This window comes from Primulina tabacum, chromosome 5, assembly GCF_025594145.1.
Source record: "Primulina tabacum isolate GXHZ01 chromosome 5, ASM2559414v2, whole genome shotgun sequence".
In the NCBI taxonomy this organism is placed as follows: domain Eukaryota; kingdom Viridiplantae; phylum Streptophyta; class Magnoliopsida; order Lamiales; family Gesneriaceae; genus Primulina; species Primulina tabacum.
Window position 1 is genome coordinate 2,944,889 of NC_134554.1, and position 12,045 is coordinate 2,956,933.

Genomic DNA, 12,045 nt, shown 5'->3' on the forward strand with positions numbered 1-12,045 from the left:
TTCTATTTTAAGTAATTTCATGGCCAAATTACTTGCTAAAAAAAATACAATATTTTATTAGTTTATTTAATTTTTCTAAAAATAAAATTGGTTGAGTGTAAAAGTTATCAATACAACAAGGTTTTCCAATGAACATTAATTTACCATTTAATAATCATAATTTTTTTTTATCTCAAATACATATTATTTCGAAATTACTTTAATTTGAAAAAATTAATGCGTTGTAGTTTTCTTCCAAAACTATATGTATATTATATATCTTGAATTGTCTTCTTAAAAATTCAAATAAGAGAGATCACAAAAAAAAAATTAAAAGAGATATATTCAAAAGAGTTTCAAATAAATATTAAATTACTCTCAATAAACATGTATATTACACTCAATAATTAGAAATGTTTTGACACTCAATGCATGCAATTCCATATTTCTATAATTTAAAAGAGTTAAAAGTATGATATAATTTTGTCAAAAGCATACAATGTATAATTTTTGTCCATTGAAATGTCTTATTTGAATTTTAAATTATAAATAATGCAATATTGCATATTATATTAGAAGTCAATTTTACTCTATTTATCTTACTAAATTTATCTACTCCAAAATTAAATTCTGAAATTACTCATCTTTTCAGCACCATATATGAGTTGAATCCTTTCAAGATGTAATGTTCGTTTAAATTTAGATTTGTTCGTTATTATGAACTACCTACATATGGAAACAACGAGAACAACGAGACATTAAGTTTGAAATATGTCTTCCATGATCGAAAAGTAAAAAATATTATTCATCTATTTGTACAAAATTTTAATTATTACGTATTATTAATGTGATAATTTTCTTCTATATTACAAAGTTCACGGATGCATGATAATATAAAATTTCCCGTAATAGAAATGATTAAACCAATTATAAAGAAAGTAAGCATCTATTAGAAGACACATTATAAAAATTATTGATATTGTTTTGGAATACATAATAAATGTGAATTAAATAACTTTTCTGATTTATGGATAATTTATTTAGGATCACATGTTTCATTTTTCTTTCAGAATAATATGCTGTTGTGTATATTATGAAGAGATTTTGTAAATAAAATCAGAGCCAATTTGGATAATGATATTGATGAAACAATTATTGTTATCATTCAAGTGTGTCAAACACGTGTCATGTCACAAAATTGTTTGTGAATGTGGATTTAGACAAAATTACTGAATTTTTTAAAAAATTATTTCTCATTAATTTTATCGAATGTGATTTAAAAATATTTTTTATCACATGTTAAAAAATAATAATATATAACTTTTCGAAAATTAAAGAATTAAATATGTATTAAAGTTGGTGGCCTACATGAATACACTAAACACGATAAACATCATGTCATTGTTTTAGGCTAACACAATCTAAAATTTTGATATATGAGAGTGATTATTAGCCAAAAAAATTAATCGACATGCGTTTTATTTAAGAATTTTTATATAATAAGCGAAAAAATAGTTTTTATTTTATTTTTTATAATTATATTATTTTTTCAATTTAAATATCTATTCATTTTTCACTAATTTTTAATTATATCATGACGTGCATCGCACGGGTTAAATACTAGTTATCATATATATAAAAGTTGACTCAAACACAAAATAATTCATTTCACGGTTCCCAAAAATATATTTTTCGAGAATATGTTACTAAATATCATATCGGATGATATATATAATCAAATTTTTATAATAATTTTTATATCATAAAAATTCAATAAAAAATTAATTTATCAAATCTCATTATACATTAAATACAAAATCTAATGATATAATATCAAACTTTCACTACATAATAGCAAAATTTCATGATATAATTGTTGTAAATATCGTTGTATTGTATTTTTTATCATTATTCATACTTTTAACCTGCACGTTTGCAAAAATGCAATCTAAATTCTTTTTGTTATTATAGTATCAGAACTTTGCTAATCAAATGACATTAAATAGATATAATTTCATCTTAAAAAAAGGAGAGATAATTTAGACATTGGTTTCAAAAAACTAACTTCTAGAAACCCCACGTTTTTTTAATGCCAACAATAGCAACTTAATATACCACCTTTTGAAAATGACGTTATAGCAGACAACAAAATTTTGCACTAAAATCTGAAATAAAAGTATTTCATCTAAGAAAACAATTGTATAATAGTTCAAGAAAGGCTTTTTTTTAAAAAAATAATAATTTTGAGATAAGATGAATGATGGTCGATGATAGTGTTTTTAATTTCAAATGAGTGTTCAAACGAATGAAATATATGAGTGTTTTGTCAATTATCAGAAGTTCAATCTTATATAATTAACGTGATTTATAGATTATTATATTAATGTCGAAGTTTATTCGTTACAAATCAAAAAGCTGTGACTACGTGTATGTAAGAAAAAGGGTTTTTAATTTTGAGATTAAACGAGGAAACTGAAACTGAAACCAAATTAACAAATAATTATGTGTGTACCAAAACTATTATGAAGTAATATATAAATTTTCTAGAGAGCATCCAACCTCTTTCTGTCTTACAGGTAGCATGGAATTGAAGCATATTATATTGTCGAAGGCATGTAATCACAAGAAGCAAAATGGCAGCGGTGAAGATAAACCGTCAAAGAAACGATCATCAACCCAATAAGGAAGTCGTGTTCTTCTTTTTGTGTGTATATTTAATCTTCGATTCTGCAAATACTATGCCTGATTGCACCAGGCGTCACTTGTAACAGCAAAACGATTTCGTGATTTGATCTTATCTGCTCAGATTTTGTAAATACCGATGCTTTCTTTGAATTGAATTAACATTTGTTGTTCCACCTTCTACGTTGGCTTCGCCCGCACGCATTTAATTCGTTGTTCATTCTTCGGCTTTCCGTTTCATGTTTACCTTTCTCGGGAACAAAGGATGATCGTGTTCCGGAAATTGTTTTTTTCTCATAGGGGATTTGCGAGAGTTGGTGGACTTGGGTTTGGTTTATTTGGGGTGAAGTATTTGTAGTTTATTCTTTCGACTCGTGGGTTTTCTTCCCAATGGTTGTGGGGCAAGATTTGAAATTTGGAGGTTTTGATATTTCTTTCTTCAGCTTGTTTCATAACTTTAAGCTGTTGATTTTTTTTTATTCCTCGTTTTTCTGTTGCACATCGAGATTTCTCTGTGTGGAATGGTTTTTATGACTTGTCGTTATCCACAGATCACTTTTATTTTTCCTCTTGAGAAAAGAGCAAGTGCTTTGTGCATAACTCTACTATTAGCTACGAAATTGTTAATCCAATCTTGAAGTTCGCAAAATATAGTTTACACTAAAATTTGACACTCACTTTACATCATGGATATAAGTAATGAAGCAAGTGTTGATCCATTATCGATCGGACCTTCGACTCTATTTGGTCGAATGATTGCTTTCAGAATCATCATTTGTAAGTCCATATCACATTTTAGGCACCATATATTTCGAATGTTGTTAATGTGCTTTCACAAAGCTGAGAAAATTTTGAGGGATTATTTGGCACCAGTTATCTCATGGTTTCATCCTCGAAATCCACAAGGGATTTTAGAAGCCAACTGTGGGATCGAGCTTGCTCTTGATGAGTGCGTTGCCATACTTAACCATATGCGAAGGTTGAAGAGAAGTGCTGAAAGAGCAGCTGCCGCTTCTCATGGTCTAGCCAGCACAGTCCGATTCAACGCATCCAAAAGAATCCCTTCTTGGAATGTCATTGCTCGAGAAAATTCAACGGGATCCCTGGAAGATGACCTCCTTGCAGATGTCGATTCGTCTTTTCACCAAGTAGTTGGTACAGGCAGAAACTTAGGTACACACCATTGCACTCATGATGGAAGTGACAGTGAATCTGAGAGCGTTGATCCCAACACTTGGACACGATCTGGCGGTCCCTTGATGAGAACAACCTCGGCGGACAAGTTTTTCGACTTTGTACAGAATCTTGAGACTGATTCAATGATGACCAGAAACAACCTTCGAGTCCAGATTCAGGAAAGAGATCAAACCCATAAATGCACGAATATAATTTCAACACCGGGTAGAACATCCGACACCGAATTTGATCAGATAGACTTGAATAACCGAGATCTTCCTGGCACCAGTTCAAGCATTATGGTGGCCGAAGGAGATTTTTTGCAGCCTGAAGGAATTCACAATGGTATAGTGTTCAATGTCGTGAGAAAGGAAGTCTTGACTCCATCAAATAGGAGTAGTCATGATTCAGACCATAATAGCTCGCCACATGATTCAGTCGCGGAGTGTGTGCAACTCCACTCTCTGGAAAAGGAAATGGATGTTAGCTCGGTTTCTGAAAAGGAGGACGATGCTAGAGACGACAACATATATGTAGATGATGTCGATTCGAGTCAAATCCGGAATGATAGTAATTCTAGTGACAGTATATGTGACAAGTATGTTACGGATGGTTGAGGTTGCATAACATACCCTCCGGCCTCTGTAATTGTTGTATACCATGTAGAAATTTGTGGTACACGATTTGGTCCATACGGTTACTACTCCCCGATCAGAAATAAGTTATATATTGTATTCCTATTGGGATGAAGTTTGTTATGATTAGATTTTGGATACGAGACTTAATCCAAAACACGAAACATCGGTGTTAGATAAGTTGAAAGTGATCGGTCAACTGGTCTCAATGAAATATCTTGTGGCAACTTACAGTTCATGTTTGAAGACTCCTGTGTTAAAGATTAATAATTGAGGTGGGCATCTTGAAAATATAAATTACTTTCTACGCTAGACGTTCTATGTATTCAACAATTTTAAGAAAACAGGAAACCAAAATAACCAGAAAGATTACCGAATACTGCCTCGTTTTTGTTGATTTAAGATAAGCAAGGAGACCATGCTTTGACAATGACTTGCTTGTCCCTGATGAAAAGCCGAGGAAATTTCGATGAAAGTTGTCGACACTGAACATCAATAATGTAGGCAACGACAACTGAATATGAATATAAAGATCCAATAAGGAGAATGACAATGGAAGTTACAAAATCATACGACACGAGTGGTGTAGATAGATAGGATGGCCTAGATTAGCCAACTAGCACGACACGACATTCACTGGTTTTATTCGAGAATACAAGAAAATATATTTTATTATAATTTCATCTAAAATAGAGTAGGTCTCTTGTGATACGGTCTCACGAATCTTTATTTGTAAGACGGATCAACCCTACCGATATTCACAATAAAAAATAATACTCTTAGCATAAAGAGTAATATTTTTTCATGGATGACCCAAATAAGAAATCTGTCTCACAAAATACGACCCGTGAGATCGTCTCACACAAATTTTTGTCAATAAAAGATTGAAAAATAGAATCACGGGCCTTTCTGATTTATTTCTGAAATTTGTCTTAGCAGTGAGTTTGGATAGCTTTAAAAAAAATTATTTTAAAAAAAAGAAGTGATTTTGAGGTTTTGATAAATATTAAAAAGTATTTTTTTAAAATGGTTATTATATTTTTTAAGAAAGTAATTTTTTTTTAAAAAAATATTGATTTTAACACATGAACTTCTTTGACGAAACGTGTTCTAAGTCTCGTTCTATCCTAATCTTGAAATTTGATAATTCACAATTTGCCACGTTAGTGATATCATTATTAATATTATTATATAAACTACTTTTAGATTCATGATCATTTAGGATAATATCACCCCGACCTGTTATCCTTCACATTTCATCAAAACTTATTCAATTTTTACTCATGTGATCTAATTACACCACACCCTTTTTTTTAAAATTGTATTATGATATGATTTTTTAAGATTTTGCAATCATTTTTATCTCTCTCTTTATGCGTATAGTTAATGAGTTGTAATTTTCTACACACATTTCTCTAAATTTTCTCGACATTATTGTCAAATATTTGATTTCTTATATAATCGTGTTTTTGATATTTCAAAATTAAGTATTTTATCAGCGTATACCATTTTGATAATTACATATATCATTAATATTTTTTTTATTCATTTAATGTGTCCTATATAAAAAGTAAAGTGAAATGTAATTTTTTAGTCCTTTCAACCCTAGAAACTCAATAGGAATAGATATCGTGTATATTTCATTTATTGACACTTGGCAGATATAATATTTATACCTATTTATTGAAGAAAAACGAACAAACCGATAATTATTTTCAATAATTCGAAAAATGATAAAGTATGGGGTCTCATTCAGCTTTCAAACATATACCACTCATGTCTATTGTCGAAAATACGGTGAAATTGGATGATGTGATAATTTATTGATGATCATGTCGACAAAGTTTGTCTTCAGTGTATAAAATATAAATTATATCCGATATAGATAGATATAACATTTTAAAATTCACCTTTTAATGCACACAACGTTACACAAATATAAATAATGCACACTTGTTCAACTAAATTAGAATACGCTTGAAAAAAATGTTGGTACAAATTTATCTGATGAAATATATCTTATTTGGGTCATCAATGAAAAATAGTACTTTTTATGCCAAGATTATTACTTTTTATTGTGAATATCGATAGGGTTGACATGTCTCACAGATAAAGATTCGTGAGACCGTCTTACCAGAGACGTAATCAAAAATGTTTAAATGTTAAAAAATTACAAATTAAATTTGGAAAAGATAGGATAAATTGATTGCATGTTTTTCGAAACAATATTTTGATAAAAATATTTAAAATTAACACAATCAAAATTAATTATTATTTTTTAAAAATATGGAATAAAATTCAAACCTGCTTAACAATAAACTATTTTTATGAGGAAACGAGACTATCTCAACTGCCCGCCTTTTTCATCTCTCTCTAGGAAATTTCGTGGAAGCTCACTCACTCTTGCTTCCCCATGCATTTAAACCCTGCATTTTCCTCTTCCTTTCTCCAAATCACAACGCCGTGCGACTTTTGTTGTCTCCTGTTCCAGTTTCCGCCATGAAACTCGCCAGGATCATCCCCACCAAGATTTTTAAGAAACGCAAGCAATCTCGCTCCGTTTCCAGATCCGAAACGGACCCGTCATCCTTCGGATCTCATACGACGTCTTCGTCGTGCTCCGACGATGGATCATTCAAGAAGCCCCAAGGGTTATCCACACCGACTAGCGTTATCCCATCATCGTCCTCGGATATCCGATCCAGCGAACCTGATGTTTTCTTTGAGCTCAAACAGGCGTTCGAGATGATGGACAGAGGCCGCGAAGGGAAGGTCAGGAAGGAGCAGCTGGAGGCCTTGCTCAGCCGTCTGGGGGCCGAGCCACCGAGCGACGAGGAGCTGAACATGATGCTGAGCGAGGTGGATAGAGATGGGGACGGGTGCATCTCTCTGGAGGAGTTCTACGCCATCGGCTCGGCTTTTGCGAAGCCGGCTTGCGACTGGGAGCTGAGGGAGGTATTCGCCTTCTTCGACTCCGATGGGAATGGGAAGATATCGGCGGAGGAGCTTTACAAGGTCTTCGAAATAATCGGCGACGCGCGGTGCACGGTGGAGGACTGCCGGCGAATGATCGCAGATGTGGACCGGAATGGGGACGGATTTGTGTGCTTCGAGGATTTCAGCCGTATGATGGAGCAGCAAAGATGAACTCAATTTTTCTTCGTTTTGTCAAAAAAATTAGCAAAATGGAAAGGACCAACTTATTGTTTGCTTGTTTCGATGATCATGAAAATTCAAAGTATTTTATTTTTATTATTGGAAATTTTTGGTTTGTTGGAATTGGAATTAAAGGATTAGTTCTTGAAATAGTTGATTAAAAAAAAGCAAAAACTTGTGTAAGATGATATCACGAGTCGTATTTGTGAGACAGATCTTTTATTTATTTGGGTTATGTATGAAAAAATATTATTTTTTATGCTAAAAATATTGTTTTTTATTGTGAATATCGATAAGATTGACTCATCTCACAGATAAAAATTCGTGAGATCGTTTCATAAGATATCTATTAAAAAAAATTTCAGACATTCTTATAAAAACAATTGATAGATGTTCTATCAATTAAAAAATATATTTTGTATATTAAGAACATTATTTTTTGTTTTATTTTTTCTAAAAAATACAAATAAAATGAACATAAAAAAAACCATATTTTGATGATGAAAAACCACAACACTAGATTACTTACGGTCTCTCTTGTTCATAAAAGATCTCGGAACCATGTGCGGAGTTTTTTCTCATATGAGTTACTATTTTTGATCATATATATTGTCCCAAACATCTAACTACATTTTTTAATTGTATGAATAAAAATTTGTAGGCACAATCTTGTGTGAAACGGTCTCACGGGTCGTATTTTGTGAGACAAATCTCTTATTTGGATCATCCATGAAAAAAATATTACTTTTTATACTAAGAATATTACTTTTTATTGTGAATATCGGTAGAATTGACCCGTCTCATATATAAAGATTCGTGAGACTGTCTCAAAAAAAGTCTACTCAAATTCATGATATCGTATCATAAAATATTACCCATTAGTATTGGTCTTTCATAATATATTTATACCATGGATATGTCACACATTGCATATATAATATATGTTTATTTGTTTATGTACAATATATGTTTAGTTTTAAAATATTTTTTTAAAATGTAATTGTTTTAAACGATGATAAAAATACATTGAAAACTAATTTGTCAAATATAAGAAATTTTTTGAGAGAAATATAAATAGAGATGGATAAGATATGTTAAATGCGTTAAAAAGTATATAAAAAATTTATTTAAATAAAAGTCGGGATAAAATCCAAATTTTTTTGGGATGATGTCATGTCAAAATAGTTACTTTAATAGAATCAAATTTTACAAAACAGTAAATATAAGATATAGTTATAAAAAAGGTCATCAAATAGATTAAATTTGTCATCAATTATATTAAGTTATGTATGAGACAATTTCATAAATCTTTTTATTTACGAGACATGTCAACTTAATCCATAACTCCAATGAAAAATAATACTTTTCATATAAAATTTTTTATGAGTCGATCGAGTTGAAGATCTATTTCACAAAATTGATTAGTTAGTTTGCAAACGTAAATTGTGAACAAATCACATGTATTTAACTAGAAGATAATAAACAATCAATTGCATTAAGGATTTTTAATGTTCAATGTATCGTACGTTTTTAGTTTCAATATTTTATTACTATAATCACATATTTTTTTAATAAAATAAGATATTGGAAATAAATCTGTCGTTTTTATGTTTCATAACTATAATTATATTACATTACTATAAATTAATATTATTTAGTAAAATAAGATATTAAAATTAATTTGAAAATTTTGTTATAGTTGAATTTCAAACGATTTTATATTTCGCTCAGATAGAATGTCTTTCTTTAGATTGCCCAACTGGAGTTCGAAGGGTCTCGGTCTCCGCGTGGTGGCGGCATGGCATTACTTTATGTATTAATGGTTCACGTATTTTTACTCTGACTTGCACCAAAGTTATGGGACGGCGGACTTGCGCAATATAGTGTAATTTCGTCGAAGTTTCAAAGAGACTTTAGCTTCTACGGACAAGTACAAAACTTCGTTCTTAAATTTCGATGCATTATTTTGAATGCTAAAAGTTCAAAAAGAATGTTGCACTAAGGTTCGTTGAACTTATCTTTACAAAAAAACGTGGCCTGTTGCGTCTAACGTGCTTGAAATATTGATGGAGTTGAAAGACGTGCGAATGAATTATGGTATAAAAGTTACGACATGATGCCCATCGCGTAGTTGGCATGTCGAGTGTCTGAATATTAAGGAATTGCATCGTCGCTGACGTGTAGAAATCAAATACATAATCACGACTCTGATATGAAATGTGGCATCCGCTCCTCCGGTTGGTTATCCACTTCGTCCTCCAATACTATGTGGACATGACAAATTATAATTTTCAAATAAACAAGCTATACCCGGCTCACATTAGATTCCAAACACCGGTTTTGATGTCCGATGACTATGATAAGAAATAATCATCTTTATCTTCTACTTCTAGCTCACAAGTAAATCGAAAAAATATTCATCGATGTCATGATAATTTCAACTTTGATGCCATTTTCCTTACAAGAAAATCCAAAATCTCCATACGTTCAATTTAGAAGCAACATTGGTGAAAAGGGTGTGATTGGATATACCTCATTTCGGTCCTACGCAAACGCCTCTCAAACTGTCGGTTGTCTCCTCCGTGTGAGAGAAAAGATTTATTTTGATAAAGTGGCAGCAATATGGTCTGCAATGGCCATACTTGAAGTGAGCCCAGGTGATTCCATACCAAGAAGGTTAATGAGGCCTGGTATACGATGAATCTCCTCTCCCTGCAGCCAACACGGGTGAATACTTATGTAGGATTCCCGGCCATCAACTCAAAAATGATCAAAAGTAATATTATTTACTGGAATGCAACAAAAAAATGACTATTTTATGGGCCCTTTATCTGTGCTACTCTAATTTTTTATCATGGAAGTATTTATCAGATGTTCAACCGAACCTTTTCAAAGGTGTTGCATGTGGAACCTGTGTTATGTATAAGATGCTAATTAACACCCCCAGACAATTCATTTTGTAGTATTTGTGTCTTTTATGGGTCCACGTGCAAAATTGCCCGAATTCAAAAGTCTAACATAAAACATAAAATACATTTTCTTTCCTTCTCTGTCTTTAGGCTTTATTTAGATATAGTAAATACTTAACAATGAACAATATTAAGTCAAGAATGCTTGCAATTATAACATGCACACAAGGCCACCATCGTCTGGGATGGGACAGATCAGATGTTGAAACTGGGAAGTTTTAATGTTTACTAGTGTGAAATAGCAACCACGAGCAAAGTAGGGTCTGGTAGTGGTTCCTTCGTTTATGCCTTGCATTCTCTTACAAAGAGCCAAGGCACTAAGGCCAGCACAGTTCACGACAAGCTTGGGAATGAGAATGAGATCCGTCTTTGGACTAGATTTTTTGTCCCAGCTTTTAAGGGACTTGCTCTCGCGAATGTGAAGATTGCGCAATGGGTTTCAGCTTCTCCCCTAAATAGACATAATATATCTAACGATGATAAGGTTTTTTATCTGTGTGAGACCCAGTTAAATGAATAATACAAGATAAGATGCATACCAATAATTATAGCATAAACGAATGGCTATAAACTAACCAGAAATGGGTGATGATAAGGCTTTCACACACTGTAATTCTGGTTTCATTGTTGTAGCCTTTTGACCTTCCATCATCCTTAGCCCTTGGACTCCATTTCAACTCCTCGAGTCATCAACAAGTTCATCTTGGGAATTCCTGACAAGCCGGTAGCAACAATAAGCTTGCCAATTCGCAGATGGGGAATTTCATGCTCTTTACAAGCAGTTGTCTTCTGCAAACAATTCAACGGTATTCAAGAATGCAAGAACCTTTAGTGAATTTCGAGGATAGTAAATCCCAGAGTGAACAACTTCACTGTTCCGAGAGCTTGTACATGTCCCAAAAGTGGGAGCGGACTCTATCACTACAACTTCTCTGCCGTGTCTCATGGCAAGCTCACGCGCCACCGCTTTTGCCACCACGCCGGCACCGATAAATACCGCATCTGCTTCTCCTTGGGGATCGAATTCCCGTGGAAAATGATCTGGAATTTCTGCATGATGACATAAGGTCCGTAAAAGCTAGCTGGCACACTAGGTTTTCATCATATTTTTCAACAAAATGCAGATCTGCAAAAAAATCTGAAAAATGCCAAGCAAGAATTAGTCATTCTCACGGGATATAGTGGACAGTTAAAACCACTTATCCACCAAACGGTACGTCCACTGGAATCATAATCATTTGTCTGGCATAAAGTAAGGAAAAAGGGAGTCTTCGGGTTGAAATCTACCGTTTACTCGACCCTACCCCTGCTGGCAATGTCCGCAATAGTCGATCCAACTGCTTCGGATTTTTTCGAGTCAATTTTTTTTTTTTTTACATGAAGTGGGCGCCCAGGGTGAAACAAACTGAAATGTACGATGCCGGAATGGGTTAGATTCCACGGCATTT

The 12,045-nt window shown here is 32.6% G+C and overlaps 2 protein-coding genes and 1 long non-coding RNA gene across 3 annotated transcripts; 2 read left to right on the forward strand and 1 right to left on the reverse strand.

Moving 5' to 3' along the window:
* Window positions 1-2,451: 2,451 nt before the first annotated feature.
* On the forward strand, window positions 2,452-4,600 carry LOC142544569 (triacylglycerol lipase SDP1-like). Its single transcript, XM_075651608.1, has one exon. The coding sequence runs from the start codon at window positions 3,348-3,350 to the stop codon at window positions 4,452-4,454; it is 1,107 nt and encodes a 368-aa protein (XP_075507723.1). The 5' UTR covers window positions 2,452-3,347; the 3' UTR covers window positions 4,455-4,600.
* Window positions 4,601-6,873: 2,273 nt separating this feature from the next.
* On the forward strand, window positions 6,874-7,762 carry LOC142545504 (putative calcium-binding protein CML35). The gene has a single exon (XM_075652729.1). It carries the CDS (start codon window positions 6,972-6,974, stop codon window positions 7,617-7,619), a length of 648 nt encoding a protein of 215 aa, XP_075508844.1. The 5' UTR covers window positions 6,874-6,971; the 3' UTR covers window positions 7,620-7,762.
* Window positions 7,763-9,649: 1,887 nt separating this feature from the next.
* Window positions 9,650-11,878, reverse strand: LOC142544570 (uncharacterized). Its single transcript, XR_012820061.1, has 3 exons — window positions 11,170-11,878; window positions 10,844-11,043; window positions 9,650-10,340 (listed from the first exon to the last, which is right to left on the reverse strand). It is a non-coding gene; the product is annotated as an uncharacterized LOC142544570 (long non-coding RNA).
* Window positions 11,879-12,045: the final 167 nt, after the last annotated feature.